At 44.6% G+C, this 23,450-nt stretch overlaps 1 protein-coding gene and 1 pseudogene across 6 annotated transcripts in view; one reads left to right on the top strand and one right to left on the bottom strand.

The window, feature by feature from the left end:
* The window catches only part of LOC147637513 (uncharacterized), a 183,833-nt gene that overhangs the window by 47,588 nt on the left and 112,795 nt on the right, over nt 1-23,450 (top strand). For 4 of the 6 annotated variants that reach the window (XR_015266050.1, XM_086799298.1, XM_086799297.1 and 1 more), the window contains 3 exons: nt 1,262-1,354; nt 1,819-1,908; nt 2,066-2,198. Coding sequence is in view for 5 of the 6 variants with exons in the window: in XM_086799298.1 (XP_086655424.1) it covers nt 1,262-1,354; nt 1,819-1,908; nt 2,066-2,198 (316 nt within the window). In the remaining variant the exon portion in view is untranslated. Of the gene's footprint in view, nt 1-1,261; nt 1,355-1,818; nt 1,909-2,065; nt 2,199-18,266; nt 18,428-23,450 lie in introns of those variants that run through there. The other 2 variants (XM_086799300.1, XM_086799299.1) reach the window with 1 other exon arrangement.
* LOC147637514 (uncharacterized) lies at nt 4,525-5,435 on the bottom strand (annotated as a pseudogene).

The following is a 23,450-nucleotide window of genomic DNA, read 5'->3' as shown; positions in this document are numbered from 1 at the left end:
ATGTGTGTGTGTGTGTGTGTGTGTGTGGATGTTTATGTGTGTATGTATGTATGATGGGGGTGTGTGTGTGTATAGCCATTTCGGTTGAGCGTTTCACTAAGCACTTGTCGAGGGGTGAAACGTTTCAGCATTTCTTGCCCCGTTTTGAGATGAAACGTTTCCGGGCTGAAACTTTTTGTGTTTACGCTTCTAAAGACCCAATGGGCCTATGGGACCAAAGTGATACAATAATTTCCATGGAAATCTCATCATGGAATACTAGGAACATGAAACATGAGAGGAGCATCAGTCCCCATTAGATGGTATACCACTTTCCAAAATATCAAGCATGGGGCGGTCAAGAGGTCTCCATCACCTACGTCACGTGGAAAGGTTTAAGGTAGCTTGATGGTGGTGGCGATGGAGCATGTCCTGGATTTGGAGCTGATGAGGGGATTGTGGAAGATGTCAGGGGTCTCAAGGGCATCGGGTATGTTGGAATGCGGAGGCCCGGACTGAGTTAACTCCTCTCGAGCGAGGTAGCCCGAGGTGGGTCCACGGGATCCATTGTATGGGTGTCCTCCTCTTGGGTCTAGAAGAAGCTGGTGATGGTTGGTTGGCGAGGGAGGGGTCAGGGTGTTGGGGCCGAAGCTCTCACAAGAAAGTGACCTTGTGTCTGCAGAGCTCGAGCAGGAAGAGCCCTAGGCAATGTTGGTCCGAGAGAGAGAGAGAGAGAAAGAAATATATATGAGAGAGAGAGAGAGAGAGAAAAGGAAAAGAGGCAAGCTCCCATGGGAGCTTCTCTACCCATAACCAAAGCTTGCTCATCATCACCAAAAAATGTCAAGGAAAAACTAGATTAGTGCAACAACACTGTGATTAACGGGATTAAGCAGGGGTGAAGGAAAGGGAAAGCCAGCCATCTTACTGAGCAACACCCCTAATTTCATTCAACCCCAGAACTTTTAAAGTACATACATTTGTACAATCATTTTCATGATTGTGTCCCATCCTTTCCAAAAAAAAACTACGTTCATGACCTTCAGGCCTCTATGCCTTTTCAGGTACCTAGGACTATGTGATCTTACAGCCTTAAGAAAACACTTGGTCCCCATGGGAACAACCCATTACAATCAAAAGTACCTTAACTCCCTAGACATTGGAACTGACCAGCCCAGAAGAACTTAAATTGAAGTTTGTTCTAAAAGCAAGTATATAATATTAGAATTACATGCTTTTACACAAGGGAGAACCTAACACGCCTGCATATGCTTGTCTACAGGGATGACTCGAAGCAAGGGAAGAGGAGGTATTCAAACACTTGGAAATTTGCTGTTGAAGGAGTACTTCGAAAGCAACGGCGGGAGAAGATCCGGTATCAGACTAACCAGATGTTTTTTTGATAAAGAGTTCCCATTCAAGATAGATTAAACTTCAGTATCTGTCCCAACAGAAATTTGGAATATCTCCTTTGTCTTTTAGATCTTAATAATATGGGAACCCTGGATTAATCAATTGATAAGGGTGTACAATACTGTTACAATGGGGACATCGCCAGGTGTCCAGTTTTGCATACGTAGCTGTCCCAACAGAAATTTTGAATATCTCCTTCGTCGTTTAGATCTTAATAAGATGGGAACCCTGTATTAATCAATTGATAAGGGTGTCCCAACAGAAATTTGGAATATCTCCTTTGTCTTTTAGATCCTAATAAGATGGGAACCCTGGATGAATCAATTGATAAGGGTGTACAATACTGTTACAATGGGGACATCGCCAGGTGTCCAGTTTTGCATACGTGCGTGCCAATTTGAAGATGCAGTTTTCTCTAATGTGCAGAGAAACGGCTCTGGAAAATATTGATGATGCGGCCCATATAGTGTTCCCCAAAACTCAGTCCACCAAAGAACGTCTTCAAAATATATTGAGGTGAAGGGGATTTTGGTGTATAGAAATTCTTTCTCAGTGAATTGTTTTATTTGTTCTAAGCTTTCCACTAATCTTACCTTTTACTAAGCTCTCTTGCAAGATCAGATATTTGGGGTAAAAAGGTGACATTTAACACAAAAGTTTCGTGCCCACACAGCAAACATTTCCTGTTTGGAGATTTGGATGCTGCACTTAGGGATGAGATCATCGATGCATTTCAAGATATTAGAGTTGATCTTGGAATGGAAGTCATTAAACAGGGCGATGTCGGTGACAACTTTTATGTGATTGTAAGTAAAATATTACACAATTTAAGAGTTTATCAAGTCTAGGAAACAATTCCATGTCATCGGGCCTTGTACTTTTCAACTTCATTTCTTCACTTTGTCTCATCCTAACCTCAATCATCACATATAAAAACCTCTTACATACATAACTTAGACATGCAATTACTGTGGATATTGAAGAGAAGAGACGAGTGAGGTAATCCATTAGACTCAACAATTTTATTTTATTTTTTCAAGAAAGAGACTTCTATTAAGTATGAAAAAGGCATTCAACAATCATAGCTATAACCTGGAATAGAATAGAATCACCCCAATATGTAAGGTGATTTTCAACCACTGAGGAGCATCATGATACCATGAGAGACCTCTTGGACTAGAGGAAAAGAAAATTCCTCCCGCATAAATATAACGCGCTTTGCTTGCGCGGAACAAGAGGACCCTTGAATACGAGCCCAAGTAGCCATGAGAGTATGGATGATATCACCCCATATAATACTAATGCACTGAGACCCAAAGATCTGGACACCCTCAATAGCCTCCGTGCATCTAGCTCTCAAGATCTGCCATGCTGTAATACTGGTAACGATCTCCTAACTGGTGTCAATCCACTGTCTGGGGGGTGTATAATCAGAGTGAGGGACATCCTGCAACAAACCATGCTGGGCAATACCACTACGAATGAAAATAGCAGTCTGTACCATTGCCCTTGTAAGAAGCTACCGACCGGACTGGGAGAGCCAAGCCCAAGTCACATGCATGGCGCGGCCACTCAATTTTCCCATAAGTTGGGCTATAAAACCCCAAATCTGTTGTGCAATGCTGCATTCCCATAAACAATGCTATACAGTCTCAAAATTTGCCGCACATCTCGGGTAGGTAGGTGCTACACTGAAGATCGGACTCCACTGATTGGTGGGAAGACCACCATGTAAAAATAACCAAAAGAAATGAGACATCTGACTCCTTCTGTATGAATGCCAAAGCCTATGCCAATATTTGCAGTGTATCGCTGGAGAGAGATCATAACTCTCCCAATGAGGCTTGAGAGTAGGGATCCTATGCATTTGTCGAGTGAGGAGAAGCTTGGCATTCCGGACCGTGAAACTGAAAAAGGGAAGGCTTTTCAATGGATCGAAGGCATCAATCCACTCTCACTCTCGTGGATCCCACTGAAGATATCTGATAGGACTGCCCCACCATATAGCCACAAACACCAAGAGCCATGAGTCCCTATCTGAGGAGAAGGGTCAATGAACCAATGCTTCCCAGAACGACCAACAATACTCATTGGACTAAGCCTAGTATTTGGGATGATCCCCTCCATGCTACATCTCCTCGATCTCCCTCCAGGCATGATAGAATAATGGATTGAGGTTGCCTCTTTGTAGTCAAGAGGAGCTGGTTGACTCTGAGTAAGCTAATGACACAGCCATGTTCTTGGAGGCCTCACACAGATGCTTACGTTCCTTCCGAGTAGCACTGGAAGAGTTTTGTTTGGCAGTAGGGGCACTCATTAATTGGCACAAATCTGTTGGTTTTTGGATTAGTCACTCACCGAGAGTTGCTTGGGGTGCAAAGCTTGGTTTTACTTTGAGTGGCTCTCTGGGACCTTTCATGGAGACTATCATCCGAGTTGGCTGGGAGTCTCTTCGAGGATAGGCATACCAACAGTGGATTGGAGGAAGATTCCCATGACCTCTGCAACTATGATACATAATAATGGGGCTCAAGGGCAACTTTGCCGTACTGCGCGAGAAATCTGAAACCGCTCTCCTCCATCATTGCAAGAGAGCACACTACATGCATGAAACTCCCTTGATCCATCTTTGAGAGAAACCCATATGGCTAAGAGTACCCTCAAGGAAATCCCAATCCACTTTATCATAGGCCTTCTCAAAATCCAAGAGCAGAATGGCTAAGGGCTGATTGCTCGCTTTGGCCATTCCACGACCTCCCAAAATAAGAAAATGTTGTCAAAGATGCTCCTTCTGTGTAAGAATCCATTCTGAGTATCATGAATTTCATCCTACAAAATTGGTTGCAATCTGATGCTCACTGCCTTAGCAAGAATCTTATTTTTAGTCCCAACTAAGGTGATAGGTCCATAGTAACATGGGACGGGGAATGGGAATGGGGAACGTAAAGGAACGGGGACGGGGACGGGGATTCCTGGGAACTGGGACGGGGAACGGGGGATAGCATGGGACGACATACAAAATATGCAATTTTAATTTAGCACTCATTTAAGAAACTTAACAATACTAAAACAAAGTCACTTTACACTTCCAAAGCATCAATAGTAAGTCATACTAGCAAGAAAATGGGTGTTACAAAAAAGGAGATCGGGCACCCAGGACCCAGTCGCCAAAGGCTAAAGCAAAAGACAAGGGCAAAGGCCTAGGCCGCCCTAACCACGTAAGTGGCATACAAAAAAGAGACTATCACTAGAGTAGTACATATGTCAAAAAGCCTCAAGGGGCATGTGAAGTGCTGGCCTTGGGTCCCTGCAATGCCAGCAGGCTCCATAGAGATGTCCTCCACTTGCTCCTCCAAATCCTCATCATCTTGAGACATCTCCCACTCGGTAAATGCATCAGCCTTTGCAGTTGCACTCTTGCAAAGCATTCGCAAGTTTGCACTCACAAAGACTAGATCATTTGCCCGTTCCACCCCAAGACGGTTCCTCTTCTTCGATGCAATATGACTGTATGAGCTCCAAAGTTGCTCTAGGCAAGATGAACTCACTGCCTGGCTGAGAATGCGGATGGCTAGATGCTGAAGCTCAGGTCCATCCGAACCAAAATCTTCCCACCACAAAGCAGCCCCAACTTTGAAGCGATCATCTTGTGCATCCATGTCCATCCTATGCATCCATGTCTCCATAAGAGCCCTGAAAGCTCCTATACCTGGACAACTCGTCACGGATCTTCCGCCTAACATTTGGGTCAGGCACAAGTCGAGTCAAGACAAGTCTCCATAGCTTGCTCAATTCTGCGTCACTTTCTTGCCCTTTACCCTGAAACTCAGGGTCCACCACATAGGCTGCTGCATGCAAAGGAGAGGAGTAGGAGTTCCACCTACGCACACATAGGGCACGGATCTCCTCGTACCTGTCCTCATCTGGCTCCAAATCCCTCAGCTTCTCTATCATGCTGTCCATAGCCTCATATACCTTGCCGATGCATGGCTTCATACTATCCACAAGCCTCATCAAGTGGACAATAGGTTGAACCATAGCATCAATGCACTTCACTTTTTCCCAAATATCAGGGCTCTCTGCTTTTTCCTTGCATAGAGCTCCTTTCTCAGCGGAAGCCAATGGTGAAGAAGTGAACTCGTCACTAATGAACAACTGTCTCAATGCACCACTACACTCTTTCAATCGGTGGAGCATCAAGAAGTTGTAGGCAAACTTCGTATCTGAGTATTTTAGGAGCTGACGGCTAGATTTTTGGAGAATTTATGGCGTAGGAACAAATGGTTTGTGACAAATGTCGCTATTTGGTTGCCCACTTGGATGATAGGCCGGATCCATGGCAAGTCCCCAATATCCTTAAAGAGATTATTTAAGCAATGTGCCATGCAAAATGACACGGTGATGGTGCAGGGGATTGTGCGATGAAGATGCCGTGGAGGCAAGTGCCAAGGAGGCTTGAGCAATGGAGGTGAGTGTAGGAGAGAGATGTAGGAGAGGCTAAAGCAAGAGGAGGTGAGACTGTGAGTGTAGGAGAGAGATGTAGGAGAGGCTTGAGCCTTGAGCAATGGAGGTGAGAGTAGGAGAGAGATGTAGGAGAGGCTAAAGCAAGAGGAGGTGAGACCGTGAGTGTAGGAGAGGCTTGTCACTTGAGCCTTGAGCAATGGAGGTGAGACTCGAGAGTAGGAGAGAGATGTAGGAGAGGCTTGCCAATGGAGAGGTTAGAGCAAGAGGTGAGTGTAGGAGAGCAACAAGACTACAAGTGAACTTGAAATTACAACTTACCCAAGGTCCCAATGCCACTTGAGCCTTGAAAGTTGAGGGTTGAGGAGAGCTAGAGCCTTGCCGGGTTGCCCAATGCCCACTCGAGTCTTGAGCCTTGAAAGTTGAGGAGTGTTGAGCCAAATTGCCAATGAGCTTTCCACTTGAGCCTTGAAAGTTGAGGAGCGTTGAGGCTTGAGCTTGCCAGGAGCCTTGCAAGTTGCTTGAGCCTTGCCAATGGGGGCTCTTCTTATAGCCATGGGCCAAGTGGGGAGGGCTGCTCAACGGCTAGGCGCCCAACGGCTACAGGGCGCAACGGCACACTGCGCAACGGTCTGCTGACCGTCCCATCCAGCTCTGTCCCTCACGTCCCGCCGTCCCGGAATCGCCGTCCCCTTGTTGCAGCGTGGGCTCACACGTCCCCTGGCCGTCCCCTGGCCGGTTCCGTTCCCGCGCATCCCAGGGGTCCGTCCCCCACGTCCCCTGTGACTATGGATAGGTCTCCACTCGCCAATCAATGTCTTATCCCCGCTCTTAGGGATAAGATAGATAAGCCGCTTAGTGAGAGAAGAAGGCATAGAACCTTTGTCCTACATCTCTTGGAGAGCTGATGTGATCTCAATCCTAATCTCATCTTGAAAAGTAATGAAAAAAACAGGGGAGAGGCCATCCTCCCTTGGACACTTACCATGAGGTAAGGCATGAAGAGCATGACTAAACTCCTACATAGAAAAAGGGGCATCGAGAATGGCACGCATCTCCATAGTCATCAAATGTGGCAATGCATTCCGAACCTTCGACTGTGCCGTGTCTCTCAAATCAGAGTGCAACTCAACACTAAGAAGCTAGTGATGGAAATCAGTGGCAATTTGTCTAACCATAAGAGGACCTTAGTGAAGAGTGCCATGTGATCCTTGCAATTGCCTGACACTATCTTTGGTATGAGATGGGCCGTGAGTAGCAAATAAATGTTTGTTGCATCTGCCACCCATTTGGGTGCAAAAGGATTCCTGGGCATGGTAATGGTACACCGCACGCTGCGCAAGAGAGTGGAGTTCTGCCCTAACAGTACATAAAGAAGCTGCAACCCATTGAGCATGAGGATCTCGTGCTCTTTCTGTAAGGCAGCGAGTCTACGTCTAATAGCCCTTTCTAAATCCAAGGTCTCTTGTCTCTTAGAAGGGGCACATGTGTGATAAAAGTCACTAATATCATAGAGAGCAGAGGCCAAGCTTTGCAAGGCTTGCGAGAAATAATGAGATCTCGAAATATCAAGCATATGACATGATAGCTCTGCATCTGAAAAAAAATGATAAGGGATGGGGTGCTGATCCATGGTGACTGAGATCTCTAATGCATAAAACCACTGGGCAATGATCTGATTTAGAGGTGCCTACAACAATAAAAGTATGCCCCCCTTTGTCGAGCACCCAATTATCCACATAAAATCTGTCTAAGCGTGCACAAATACATCTTGCATCTCTTCTCCTGTTAGACCATGAATAAAGAAGAGTGGATTGTCTCCTCGAAATGTCACCTCATGCTAACAATCTCTACCATGAATGGAGAGTATAAAACTCTCCCAAGACGCTCTTTCAAGAGGATGCACCAAGCCCTTATGTCCACCTCTTTTATCCATTGGCATCTCAACCATGTTAAAATCCCCACCAATAATCCAATGGTTGGCAAGAGGCATCAACGTAGTGAGAGATTTGCGAAAGACAGTCCTCTCACTTCTATGGTTAGGAGCATAGAGGTTGAGAAAACCAATGCGTGTAGTACCTTGCATAAGAAGGATCCACTGCGCTCTCGCAAGCAAAATGACACCATGTCCAATGATGCAAAGCAAGACCAAAATTGAAACAGAGATACAGACACCGCCTTTGGTACCAATAGCTGGTGACCAAAAGGTGTGTCCCGAGAGAAGCTTGCCTGATCTCCCACACTGACCAGCATCTAGTTTATGCTCTTGCAAGAGCAATACATCCATAGGTCCACCTGTGACTGCACAATGAAGCTGATTTCTGACAATTTGTTTCCGCCGACGCGAAAAAAAGCCCCCAAGGCCCTGAATGTTCCATGAGACAATCCTGATAAGGACTCAGAGTAGAAACGTCCAGATCTCATGGTCAAGGACCTCCTTTAGAGATGGAGGTACGTTTCGCATAGGTAGTGGAGGGAGAATCTGAAAATGAAAACCCTGACTCCCCTCTCGATACTACCACTTGCACTCATATTGACATGAGCTCTACCTTGTATTGTACTCGACATGTAACCACGTGATCATGTTTCTTTTGAGTTTTAGTATTTTAATCTTTTCCATGGTTCAACATTCAATGAGAACTTGTTGTACTACTTTTGGTCTCATAGACCCACTGAATCTCTTGAAGACATTAATATTACTTTCTTTCTTTCTTCAATTAACAAACCATGATCGCATGTCTTAGTTATATATGTAAAAGGCTTTTGGATGTGATATTCGTATCAACGGATCATGTTTGCAATGAGGCAGTTTAGGGCAAGGGTTCATCCTACGTTAGGGGAGAGCCAAGGGCAGTTCGAAGCTAAGGTCAGCTCAAAGCAAGGGATCTTCTTGGGATAGTCAAGAGCAAAGGATGTCGATTAGGCCCAAGTAACATTAGGAGCATTAGTTAAGGTTTGTAGTGCATTGCCACATTTGATTACCGAGGAGATGTGTGTCATTCTAGATGTGCCTTTTTCTATGCAGGAGTTAAGTCATGCTCTTCATGGTAAGTGTCGAGAGGAGGATGGTCTCTCCCCTATTTTTTTCATTACTTTTTGGGATGAGATTGGGACAGAGATCACATTGGCTCTCCAGGAGATGTGGGACACGTTCTATGCCCACTGGAGGAGGTGTCAGGAGGTGTGTGGGCTGGGTCGCTGGTGTTGGTGCCGAGGAAATCTGTCAGCGTCCTTTGTCTAGGTACATCATGGCTCGGTCTCCTATCTGCCAAGAGGGTCTCACTGTGTCTCCTGAGCTCAAGTAGGAACAATCCCAGGCTCTGATCCTCAAACTCCATGACCCTGCGTAACGGCCCAAAACCCTCTCGGAAGAGGCAGTGATATCTCCCTCCGATCTCATAATAGACTGTACATTGGCAAATGTACTGCTCCTCTGTCTCTGCCTCCTGGTAGCATAGCTGACAAATGCGGTCATCCAAGATCTCATGCACATATTTCTCTCACTGAGGGGTTTATCTTGCTTATCCCTAAGAGTGCAATGAGCATTAGACTGCAGCCAATTTTGCAGGATGTCATTCATGATCCTCAGAATGGATTCTTACACAGAAGGAGCATCTTTGATAACATTTTCTTATTTTGGAACGTCGTGGAATGGACCAAAGTGAGAAATCAGCCTTTAGCCCTTCTGCTTTTGGATTTCTTGAAGGATTATGATAGAGTGGATTGGGACTTCCTTGAGGGTACTTTTAGCCATATGGGTTTCTCTCAAAGATGGATCAAGGGAGTTTCATGCATGTATCATGATGCCCACAGTAGTGTGCTTGCTTGTGAAGATAGAGGAGAGCGATTTCAAATCTCTCGCTCAGTACGGCAAGGATGCCCCTTAGCACCATTATTATATATCATAGTTGCAAAGGCCATGAGCATCTTCCTCCGCTCCACTATTGGTATTTCTAGATTGAGGTTGTCTCTTCGTAGTCAGAAGGATCTAGTTGACTCTAAGTTAGCTGATATCACAACCCTGTTTTTGGATGCCTCACACATATGTTTATGTTCCTTTCGGATGGTATTGGAAGAGTTTTATTTTGCAGCACGGTCTCTTATTAATAAGCGACTTGCCGAGAACTGCTTCGGGTGCAGACCTTGATTTTACTTGGATCAGTAGAGGATGCACTGCTAGATATTTGGGATGCCAAGTTGGCATTGATATTCCTCTTACACAACAGTTTTCTCCGGTACTCATGAGTATTCAGAAGAAGCTTCTTCATTGGAGCTCCATGACATTGAAGTTAGCCTCTAGAGCATTGGTGGTTAATCAGCTATTGCTTGCCTCAGCTTTGGTTTATTGCCTCTTGTTGGTGCTTCTCTCATGCGTACATTGGTCAATTGCGGAGGTTGATCCACAATTTTCTTTGGTCGGGTTTGTATGGCACCACAGACACATGTGCCACGGTAGCTTGGCTCACAGTTATTCAACCAGGACGAGAGGGGGGACTAAATATTATTGATTCGGATGTTCAGTGCAGGGCGTTGCCTTGCAAACTTGCGGTCAGAGGTTTCCAACTAGGAACTGAGCCTTGGAAGGATTTTTTCTTATCTCGGATTTCAAGATGTACACCCCGTGTGTCAAGAGAGATTGGCTGCCCAGCACACGGTTTTTGTTCACAGAGGCTGATATCAAGGCACCATCTTCCCCTCTTATTGCAGCCATTGTCAGAGCATGGAGGAGCGGGAGGATCGAGCGATGGAGCCTGAGAGGGGCTTCCTAGGTCTTTGGATGAGGCTGACCGACAACCTATTATGTGGAACGAGTTCATTAGGGATGAGGCCGGTCGGCCACTTGGTGCATCTCGTTACATGCAATGATCAGGATGGGAGAGATGTGCATACAAAGTTGCTTGGAAGACCTTTAAGAGTCTTCTGGTCGATCCGAGAGCTGAATTTATTCAGCATCCTAGGGGCTCTCGCATACGTATTGATCAGATTGATGCAGCTATACCGCATGAGTGGCTCTCCAGGACCTTTCATGGAGATTATCATCCGAGATGGCTGGGAGTTTTTTCAAGGATAGGCATACCTCTGTAGGTCATTGCTCTCCCAGGCCAGGAGGCCACAGATTGTATCATCTATTCTATCATGCCTGGAGGGAGATTGAGGAGATGTAGCATGGAGAGGATCATCCGAGATACCACGCTTAGTCAAGTGAGGATTTTTGGTCATTCAGGGAAGCACTGGTTCATTGATCCTTCTCCTTAGATAGTGAAATAACCATAGTTGACCCTATTTAAACCCTAAAAATTGCTAAAAATGGCTTCGATCTAGGGGTCATCATTCCCCCCACACTGAAATGTGAGCGTCCTCGCGAACACAGCAGCGACTTCACTTTATAGCTTCCCCCACACTTAACTTCTTCACCATCACTGCCTAGCATCACATCTCCACTTCATCACTCTGAAACAATCACCAACCGTACGCTAGAGTTATACCGTACCAAACAAACAAACAAAAACAAAAACAAACCGTCAACACCTTCACATCAGCACACATAAATGAGTGAATGAAAATCCAAGTTGCAAACACCACTACCAGAACTTATATAACACTAACCAATAGATAAACCAAATTAAGCAAACATCAAATCCCAAGAAACAGTAAAAATTAGCAACTACCACAACATCCTCACTATGTCTATAATATTTCCACTTTAACAAATAGGAAACAACCCATCCATAACTACAAAACTCTAGGAAAACTACCTTCCACTCACTTCTATATTTCATAAAGACAATAGTAGCACAACTAACCATGGAAGTCATTGCCTGATTGAAATTCACTTATATCAGAACCATGCCTTTCTCGTTTCATTTTTTTTTTTTGCTTGATTAAAAAAAAAAAAAAAAACCAAATGCACACCACAATGGCAACCACCCCATATGAAGTTAGGCTGCGATTCTCAGACCTTGCCACCCGGCTAGGTTGACTCTAAGAACCTACCAAGCTCACATGACGATGGCTATCCCAAAACAGCCCAAGGCATCGGTTTAGAGTACTGACAACCCTGCCAGCATGACTCTCCTCACCTACCAAGAACCATTAAGGCGATAGACCACATATACCACATACATACATTTGAATTTTTATTTTTCTTCCTTCCTCTTTTTTTCTTTTTTTTTTTTCATCATTTTTTAAAGGCAATGATTTGAAAACCCTTCCCAGGCTCATCATGAAAATCGAGACTATTATGGTCATTATAACCTAGGAATAAGGGAGAAAAGTTCCTTCCACTAGAGTTCTTAAGCACTTCCAAGCTGTTACCTACCATTAAAGAGAAAAAATATAGTCAATGCAGTACATGCCTAGTTAAGATGAATGTGGTAATGACGAATTTCTACTACAGAGCTCAGCAAGAAACTCATAGAATTAGTATCCTTGACTAATAAACCCCAAATCTTTCCAAAAGAAAGAATCATATAAGTCAAGTACCAAGCAATTGCAACTGGATTAACACAACTCACAATCCCCATTATCACACACACCATGCAAGTGATACCAAAAAAAAAAAACCAAATATATTGGAGAAAATACACCTGTGGAACACTGCATATTCTCTGAGTAGCAAAAATTGCATGTCCAGAAACAATCTTCAATACTATGATATCATTGTTCCCAAGTTACTCCCCCATCTCCTTGCACCTAGCAATGCAAAAATACAAAGAAAATACCATATCTGCACATACTAACCATTGAAACAATTAGCTTACAACTTCCAAGAAACATAATGTACCTAAAATTGAAAACAAACAAACACAAAAAACCAATCCACATGCAAACCAAAACAAACTACAAAAACACATAACAAATCACACAAACAAAACAATTGTTTCTTTTTAAAGTTTTTTGTTTTGAAATAAATAACAAGAAAAGCAAAACTAATTGACATCATGGGACTCAGAAAAAACGGTGCGAAAACTCACAGGCGCATTCACTACACCAAAAGGCAAAAGTTGAGGTGTCACCCCATGGCCCTCTGTCTCGTTCAAAAGTACAGCTCTCGAAACAAAACTACTCTCTCTAGGTAGAAGTATCCGATACAAGCCATGAGGGAGGCCAAAGCCCAAACCCTCATTCTTATCCTCCTCATAAAGATAGTCTACCATAAATAGTACTATAAATAGTACTATTAGTATTAAATAGTACTTGAGATTTCCTATCTATTCACTTTTATCATCTTCAGAGTTATGCATTCCTTCAAAGACGCATCTATATAGATAACCCTTCGTTCTTGATCGATTGTATAGGCATAGTTCTACATGAATTTCAAAGAACAAAATCCCTCAATCTTCCTCATCATTTGTTCCTTTTACAACCTCAAGCCATATTTCATCAGAAAATTAAAGGAATCATCGGACGCATTGGTTAAGGTGTCCACACCTGAACCAAAAATCTCTGGCGCAATAACGGCCAAAGATTGGGCCATGCAACCAAAGTCGCTCTCGACAATTGGAAGAGATTCCCCGGCAGCCAACCACTGAAACAACCACTCTAACTCATCAACCCAATCAGGGTCTACAACTAATGCTAAAATACCATCCCACCCAAACCAAACCACATAAGGATGAAGAAAATAAAACAAAGCATTGAGAGAAAACTCCATACCACCTGTATACCACCTGTATGAAAGAAAATTGAATCAATCGCACCAAAACCTGATAAACCCACCAATCCCATCAAAACAACACAAAATAATAAAGAGCAAAACTCATGTGAAAAATATACAATGAACCAACTTGACCCACGTAATTACCAACTTAAACAAAATAATGTTTCACCCTAAGACCATTAACACGAAAAGGAGCTATTACAGCATCAGGATCTTGGACAATCAAAGAACCATTATTAAAGGCCTCTAACACCTTGAAAGAGCCTAACCACCTCATTTGTAATTTGCCAGGAAACTTATAATATCTATTGTCATAGACTAAAACCTGATCATTCTTTTGAAACTACCTCACCTTAATGTGACGATCGTGCCAAGCCTTTCGTCTATGTTGCATCGCCTCAACATTTTGCAGAGCCATTAAACGTATCTCATCCAACCTCACCAAGGCCAGTAATCGAGCCTCTAAAGATTCCTTCTCACCTAGTCGAGATTCCAAGGCAACGCGTAATGTGGGTATTTTCTTCTCTATTGGGAAAATTGCTTCTGTACCATATACTAGTGTAAAAGGTGTATTTTGAGTCGTAACCTTAAATGTGGTACGGTATGCCCACAAAGCCTCAAACAATCGCTCATCCCAATCGCGTCGATTTTCCGATACTGTCTTGGTTAAAATCGTTCCCAGTATTCGATTGGTCACCTCCACTTGACCATTAGCTCGAGCATAATACGGAGTGGATTTTGTAAAGTTCCGTTAATTCCGTAATGGTCTCATTTAAAAAATAAGAACCACGATCACTCACCAACTCCAACGGACAACCAAAACGAGTAATGATATTTTCATATAAAAATTTGGCGACATCCAATGCCCTATCCGTTTTCAAAGGTTTAGCTTCAACCCACTTGGTCACATAATCCGTGCACACAAGAATGTATCGATTGGATGGATAACGAGTGGGTGGATCAATCGGACCCACAAAATCAATTCCCCATTTCTCAAAAGGTTTTAAGGCCAAGATTGGATTTAAAGGGGTTGCAAATTGTGGTGTGGGTCAACCAACCCGTTGACACTTATTACAACGTTTACAATGCTCAAAAGAGTCTTTATAAACAGTTGGCCATCAATACCCTGCTAGCAATACTTTGCGAGCGGTTAATTCCCCCGCAAAATGACCTCCACATGGCTCATCATGAAGTGCACGTAAGATAGAAGGATAAACATTCCTTCTCCGTTGTAGTGTAATATCTCTCTGTCTCTGTCAAATTGCGACTCGCATAATAAATCGGATGGTCTAAATCTTATCGTCTGCTTGACAAAGAACTGCTCCTACAGCTGTGTGTGAAGCGTCTGCATGAATATGAAAAGGTTTAGACCAATCTGGGGGTATCAAAACTGGTGCTTTTATCAATCGATCTTTGATCGTATCAAAAGCCTCCTGATATTCAAAGGGTACATCCTTCCGAAGAAGAGTAGTTAAAGGGTACATTCAAACCGTTGTGTGCGAGAGGATGAGATACCTTCTATCTTACGTGCACTTCATGATGAGCCATGTGGAGGTCATTTTGCGGGGGAATTAACCGCTCGCAATGTATTGCTAGGTAGCAGGGTATTGGTGGCCAACTGTTTATAAAGACTCTTTTGAGCATTGTAAACGTTGTGATAAGTGTCAACGGGTTGGTCGACCCACACCACAATTTGCGATCCCTTTAAATCCAATCTTGGCTTTAAAATCTTTTGAGAAATGGAGAATTGATTTTGTGGGTCCGATTGATCCACCCACTCGTTATCGATCCAATCGATACATTCTTGTGTGCACGGATTATGTGACCAAGTGGGTTGAAGCTAAACCTTTGAAAACGGATAGAGCATTGGATGTCGCCAAATTTTTATATGAAAATATCATTACTCGTTTTGGTTGTCCGTTGGAGTTGGTAAGTGATCGTGGTTCTTATTTTTTAAATGAGACCATTACGGAATTAACGGAACTTTACAAAATCAAGCATCGGAAATCCACTCCGTATTATCCTCGAGCTAATGGTCAAGTGGAGGTGACCAATCGAATACTGGGAACGATAAGACAGTATCGGAAAATCGACGCGATTGGGATGAGCGATTGTTTGAGGCTTTGTGGGCATACTGTACCACATTTAAGGTTACGACTCAAAATACACCTTTCACTCTAGTGTATGGTACAAAAGCAATTTTCCCAATAGAGAAGAAAATACCCACATTACGCATTGCCTTGGAATCTCGACTAGGTGAGAAGGAATCTTTAGAGGCTCGATTACTGGCCTTGGTGAGGTTGGATGAGATACGTTTAACGGCTCTGCAAAATGTTCAGGCGATGCAACATAGACGAAAGGCTTGGCACGATCGTCACATTAAGGTGAGGGAGTTTCAAAAGAATGATCAGGTTTTAGTCTATGACAATCGATATTATAAGTTTCCTGGCAAATTACAAATGAGGTGGTTAGGCCCTTTCAAGGTGTTAGAGGCCTTTAATAATGGTTCTTTGATTGTCCAAGACCCTGATGCTGTAATAGCTCCTTTTCGTGTTAATGGTCTTAGAGTAAAACATTATTTTGTTTAAGTTGGTAATTACGTGGGTCAAGTTGGTTCATTGTATATTTTTCACATGAGTTTTGCTCTTTATTATTTTACGTTGTTTTGATGGGACTGGTGGGTTTATCAGGTTTTGGTGCGATCGATTCGATTTTCTTTCATACAGGTGGTATACAAGTGGTATGGAGTTTTCTCTCAATGCTTTGTTTTATTTTCTTCATCCTTATGTGGTTTGGTTTGGGTGGGATGGTATTTTAGCATTAGTTGTAGACCCTGATTGGGTTGATGAGTTGGAGTGGTTGTTTCGGTGGTTGGCTGTCGGGGAATCTCTTCCAATTGCCGAGAGCAACTTTGGTCGCATGGCCCAATCTTTGGCCGTTACTGCGCCAGAGATTTTTGGTTCAGATGTGGACACCTTAACCGATGCGTCCGATGATTCTTCGGATGATTCTTTTCACCCTGAAGATGTTGTGGTAGACTATCTTGATGAGGAGGATAAGGATGAGGGTTTGGGCTTTGGCCTCCCTCATGGCTTGTATCGGATACTTCTACCTAGAGAGAGTAGTTTTGTTTCGAGAGCTGTACTTTTGAACGAGACAGAGGGCCATGGGGTGACACCTGAACTTTTGCCTTTTGGTGTGGTGAATGCGCCTGTGAGTTTTTGCACCGTTTTTTCTGAGTCCCATGATGTTAATTAGTTTTGTTTTTCTTGTTATTTATTTCAAAAAAAAAAACTTTAAAAAGAAACAATTGTTTTGTTTGTGTGATTTGTTATGTGTTTTTGTTGTTTGTTTTGGTTTGCATATGGATTGGTTTTTTGTGTTTGTATGTTTTTAATTTTAGGTACATTATGTTTCTTGGAAGTTGTAAGCTAATTGTTGAATGGTTAATATGTGCAGATATGGTATTTTCTTTGTATTTTTGCATTGCTAGGTGCAAGGAGATGGGGGAGTAACTTGGGAACAATGATATCATAGTATTGAAGATTGTTTCTGGACATGCAATTTTTTGCTACTCAGAGGATATGCAGTGTACCACAGGTGTATTTTCTCCAATATATTTGGTTTTTTTTTTTTGGTATCACTTGCATGGTGTGTGTGATAATGGGGATTGTGAGTTGTGTTAATCCAGTTGCAATTGCTTGGTACTTGACTTATATGATTCTTTCTTTTGGAAAGATTTGGGGTTTATTAGTCAAGGATACTAATTCTATGAGTTTCTTGCTGAGCTCTGTAGTAGAAATTGGTCATTACCACATTCATCTTGACTAGGCATGTGCTGCATTGACTATATTTTTTCTCTTTAATGGTAGGTAACAGCTTGGAAGTGCTCAAGAACTCTAGTGGAAGGAACTTTTCTCCCTTATTCCTGGGTTATAATGACCATAATAGTCTCGATTTTCATGATGAGCCTGGGGAGGGTTTTCAAATCATTGCTTTTGAAAAATGATGAAAAAAAAAAGAAAAAAAGAGAAGAAAAAAAAAGGAAGGAAAAAAAATAAAAATTCAAAAGTATGTATGTGGTATATGTGGTCTATCGCCTTAATGGTTCTTGGTAGGTGAGGAGAGTCATGCTGGCAGGGTTGTCAGTACTCTAAACCGATGCCTTGGTCTGTTTTGGGATAGCCATCGTCATGTGAGCTTGGTAGGTTCTTGGAGTCACCCTAGCCGGGTGGCAAGGTCTGAGAATCGCAGCCTAGTTTCATATGGGGTGGTTGCCATTGTGGTGTGCATTTGGTAAAAAATAAATAAATAAATCAAGCCAAAAAAAAATGAAACGAGAAAGGCATGGTTCTGATATAAGGGAATTTCAATCAGGCAATGACTTCCATTGTTAGTTGTGCTACTATTGTCTTTATGAAATATGGAAGTGAGTGGAAGGTAGTTTTCCTAGAGTTTTGTAGTTATGGATGGGTTGTTTCCTATTTGTTAAAGTGGAAATATTATAGACATAGTGAGGATGTTGTGGTAGTTGCTAATTTTTACTGTTTCTTGGGATTTAATGTTTGCTTAATAAACCTTTTTGGTTTATCTATTGGTTAGTGTTATATAAGTTCTGGTAGTGGTGTTTGCAACTTGGATTTTCATTCACTCATTTATGTGTGCTGATGTGAAAGTGTTACAAGTTTGTTTTTGTTTTTGTTTGTTTGTTTGGTACGGTATAATTCTAGTGTATGGTTGGTGATTGTTTCAGAGTGATGAAGTGGAGATGTGATGCTAGGCAGTGATGGTGAAGAAGTTAAGTGTGGGGGAAGCTGTGAAGTGAAGTTGCTGCTGTGTTCGCGAGGACGCTCACATTTCAGTGTGGGGGGAATGATGACCCCTGGATCGAAGCCATTTTTAGCAATTTTTAGGGTTTAAATAGGGTCAATTGTGGTTATTTTAGGTGCATTTCCATGGTATTTGAAAGCATGTGTGTGTGGAATGTCATGGTATTTGCATGCATCATGATTGTCGATGTTGTCCATCGGTGTAAGCACATTGCATGGGAATGGTGACGATTAACATTGTAGTGTACATAAAGAGGAGGTTGTATGTAAGAGTGAAGAGAGAAGAGAGAGATCGAGGGTTAGTATGATGAGTTTCGAATTCAAGCTTTGAGGATGGTTAGGTGGGAACGCAAGTTTAGAGACCTTAATATTGTTACAAATGAAAAATTTCAAATTAAAAAATGGAAGGGTGGGTAGTTTTAGCACCTGTTGGTACCCGCCAACTTCTTGAGAGAATATAAGAGAAAGAGAGAGAGAGCGCTTCTCTCTCTGTCAAACGTGAAGAACACGAGGAGGAGGAGGAGGAGGTAAGCCTGCGCTATTTGTTTGTTGTTAATGTTTGTTGTTGTTAACTCTGTACATAGAGAGAGAGTATGGGTGTGTGCGTGTCTTGTATGAGAAAGAGAGAGAGGGTAGCCACAAAGAAGGCGACGTTGCAGGGAGGCGCAGGCAGAAGGAGGCGGAGGCCTCTGTGGTCGACGGCCGCCATGGCCAGAGATGGAAGGCGCATGAGAGCACCCGTGCCTTGAGCACGTAAGGCAGGCCGGCACTTGGCCTTGTGCCTGGGCTGCCAGCGCATCACGAAGGCCGGACCAATGAAGGCGCCGTGCCTTGTGCGCATGAGTCAGGCCGATGCATAGAAGGCGCCATGGCCTTGCGCTTAGTGCAACATGGAAGGGGCCGAGCCCATCGTTTGGGAGTTGGGGTGTTGGCCGCTTGCGTATCACAAGGAGGACCTAGCCGGTGTGCTTGAGGGACTGGCTGGCGGGTGACGAGGAGGCCGTGTTTCAAGGTTGGAGGCCGACTAGTTGAGCCTTGTGCATATGGACGACGGCTGGCCAACTCTGCAATGCTCAGGTGTGCACTTGGAGAAGAGGCGTAGCCAAGTCCCTGCGCATGGGGTATCTGGAGCAGGCCGCCTACTGGAGATGAAGAGCGCCGTGGTCATGAGGCTAACGCCAAGCCAACTAATTGGCTGGCCGCTTGAGGGTGGCACTCGTGCGCATCAATGAACGCTAGAGAGTGTTGGCTCGCTAGGCGCCATACCTCATAAACGGCCAAGAGCCAAACGCCGTGCGCATGGCTTGTCGGTGGCTTGGAGCCTTGCGCTTGTGGCTAGGGGCCGGCGTGCACAAGGTGGTGAGCTTGCCGGATATGAGACTTGCGCCTAAGTCCTTGGCCGGGCACGCATGGAGATGAGCTCCATGAGGTGGTACTCGGTGTGAGAGACTCACCAGGCCAATGGGTACCTATTCGGTAGGTAGCTAGGTTGACCGTGCTCTTTGCATGAAACAAGGTCGCCAAGGCATAATGGACAAAGCCAGGCCATGAGGTCATGAAGAGTAGGGGACATGCTTGCAACAACGAAGGCAAAGGCAGCCTAGACCGTGTCTTGAAGCCTATCGGGCAAGACATCATAATGGCAAGCCCTAGCCACACTACTAAGGGGGATGCTCATGAAGAGAGCAAGCACACACTTAGGAAGACCACCCATGGTAGACTGTGAGAGAGAGAAAGAAATGTGTGTGTGTATGTGGGAGGTCTCCATGCTCTCAAGCTAAAATGAGGAGAGAGAAGGTGGGGAACCATAGCAAGTAGAGGAGACATTGTGTGTGGGTAGAAGAAGAAGGAAAGAAGAGAGAGGGCAATATGACTACGCTATGTGTGTACATGCAAATTAGGAAAGAGAGAGAAAGAGATTTGATCACTTTGACATGGTGCATACTTAAAAGTAAAAGCATGAGAGTGTGAGAGAATGTATTAGATTGTGTGCATTATTCTTGTGTTTGTGTTTTGAGGAGGAGGAAGAGAAAGAAAGAAGAAGAGGAAGAGAGTTTACGAGAATAGTGAGTAGAGAGAGAAGAAAGAAAGAAAGAGTTTTGAAGTGTGAAAGAGAGAGTGAAGAGTGGAGTGAAGTGAAGATTAGCCAAATGTTGAATGCAGTGATGCTGTTGCAGATTGACTGAAACGTGGAAGTGTTGGAAATATCGGTTCTTTTTCATTAAATTCTTGGAAACAATTTACACAAAACCATTTTGACATTAAATTTCTTTATTCAGTTTAGAATGGTGAAGTTGTGTCTTGATGATCTGTTGGGTCGTAGTAGTTTGTTCTTTTCCATTTGTGTGTCTGTGTGGGTGTGTGTAAATAAAACATTGTAAATTATTTCATACAAAAAGATGTCTTTTCGGTGTGTGTTTCTAGGATTTAGGTTGTGTGTGGTTGTTATTTAGGACGCATTCACTGTTTTAGTGAGTATTTAGTGCGTTGGACTAGAGAGTAGAAAGGCCAACCAGCTGCCGGTGTGCCATCTATCTCCAGCATCTGGATCCTGCGGCTGAGCCACACTCTATATGCAAAGAAAGGGGCATCCAGAGTCTGCACCCGATTTATGGGATCATGCCAAGTCCCTCTCCAGGGTACCACTGCAACCGCGTGAGAGGTCGGCACTCCCAAATCCATAACCGCCAAAATCTCTCCGTGGCCACCTTGGCCGGTGTTGGATCTATGTGCCATGCCCGTGCCCGAAAACCAATCACCCTCATCCTCTGCAAGGTGCAGCCTCTGAAATCCTCCAAGGGGTGCCTCGATCTCTCTAATCGACCATGTAATCCAATAGAAAAAGTGAGCAGACCACTGTTCTCATTTGCTCCATGGACCGCCACGAGGATAACGTGTCCGGTGAACATGCTAGCCACACAGGGGGGGGCCGGGTCTGGAATAGGAGTCAACCACTCCTAAGGAATAGCTGAGTCGATGTCGATGCTTAGCGTGTCTCTACCCCGGATCCTTGTCATGCCTCTCTCCTAATCCTCGTGAGGTAACTGCCTGTGTGCAATCTAGTACTCTGTTGCCACGGGCCTCCAAGGCTGAGAGTGCGGGCTGAAATTTGGGCCAAGATGAAATCCTTCCAAGGCTCACCACCGGGTAGGAGTCCTCTGACAATCAACTTCCCAGCAGGGCACGGCTCTGTATAGCTGAATCGATGAGGCCAAGCCCCCCTCTGCTACGTGGCTGAAGGATCACTCTCCATGCCACCTTGGCCCTGGCTGGCCTCCCATCACTCCCGGCCCACAAGAAGTTCCGGATCAAATGTTGTACGTAGCCAATACAAGCACGAGAAAAGGCCCAACACGAGGTGATGTACCACATCGTGGCAAGCAGTACCTGGTTTGCCACCACCACTCTACGTGCTAGGGATAGCCTCACTGAGCTCTATTATAAAAGCTTCTTCTGAATACTTAGAAGAAGCGGAGCAAGCTGCTGCTCAGCAGAGATATCAATGCCAACTTGGCAACCGAGGTATCGGATTGGAGTGCCCCTCGGGATCCATGGGAAAGCCTCAACTGGTCGCCAAGTCGGGGTGGGTGTTGAGCCTACCCAAAAACCACACAACTTGTGCCAGTTGATCTGTGCTCTTGATGCATTGCAGAAAATCTCTATTGCCTCCGTCTTTGAAGATTCCCATCATCTCCAGCAAGGTAGGCTGCTGTGTCATCTGCAAACTCTGAGTCCAGTAGCTCCTCATGTGTGCAAAGGGGAAGGCGCAATCCCTGAAGTTCGGTCTCTTGGGCGGAAAGAAAACTACTCATGGCCTCGGCGACAAATAGAAAGAGATAAGGGGACAACCCTGTCGAATGGCGACATGTCCTCCACCATAGCTCGCTGCAGCTCTCCTCTAAGGATGCCTCGTTCCCGAAAGCACTAAGGCCCCCTTAAGACCTGAATGTTCCATGAGACAATCCTCATATCAATCCTTGTGTGAGGCGGAACTACTGGAATTGCCCTCCACTCGAAGAGTCTTGGGCGCAAGCTTAGACGGGAATAGTCACAATCTGTCTTGGTGCGAAGTTGTGCCAAGTGGGCATGGATCCTACCCTCCATGTACTGCCACTCAGCCCGAGCACGAGAGTATGCATACTTTGTGGTCCATCGATCACAATGGGGATATCTTTTTTTTTTTTTTCCATGAAAAGATCCTTTCATTAGCTATAAAAAAGCCCAATGGACTACAAACCCTCTCTTGCTCATAAGAAGGCAGAGCAGAGACAAATCAAGGCAGCTAGGGAGACTCTCCCTAGGTGCAGAAAAGTACAAATAACTGAGAGGCTATATCATACAATAGGAGGGGGAAAAATCCAAACAGGTGGCGTGTAGTGCCAGCGGGGGGTACACGCGTGTAGAGTATAGAAAGGGCCGCTGCGCCAAGTGGTGTGGAAAGCCTGGCGTCGCAAGATCGCTCGATCCGAGTCGCCCCGGATGCGGTCATACTATCCTCGTAGAGTGTGAATCATCTCCTGCCAGATAGCCCGAACAGTCTCTGCTGGTGGCTCCAGTCTCCCCTCAAAAGCCCTGAAACAACGGGCTCTCCAGGTGAACCATATGGTGAGGCTGCTGATTGAGGAGCTCCCATAAATCCCTCTCCTGTGTCCAGTCGGCTGTCGAGAAATCCGGTGAAGGAACAAGGCGAGGCTGGCTCCCAAAGAATCTGATGGCGTGGCTGGCCTGCTCCGTCTCGTATCCCATAGCTAGCCCTGACGAAGTCGACCAAGCAGCGGCTCCCGACGTATACATTCCCGTTGCAGAGAGGGGGGCCAAAATGTACAGAATCCTCAACCAAATCTGCCACGCCTGTGGACAGTCCCATAGGCAATGTCGCTGTGTCTCCAATGGGTGGCCGCATCGGACGCAGGCTGGCGGAAGGCCACTGTAGACAATCCAGGTGCCAACTGCAGAGCCCCTGTGGGCAACCAGCTACTGGAAAGCCGAGATCCTGCGTGCCACTAGAGCCGGGCCAATGGGCGCGCAGCATATGTCCATATGCGCCAATCAGAGTCCACATCTGCAGGGTCTGCATCAATATGCCACTTTGGAGAAGTGGTGGCCAG

Source organism: Cibotium barometz, chromosome 6, assembly GCF_041138505.1.
Source record: "Cibotium barometz isolate CiBa-2024 chromosome 6, ASM4113850v1, whole genome shotgun sequence".
Lineage (NCBI taxonomy): Eukaryota > Viridiplantae > Streptophyta > Polypodiopsida > Cyatheales > Cibotiaceae > Cibotium > Cibotium barometz.
This window is presented reverse-complemented; position numbering and strand designations above follow the sequence as displayed.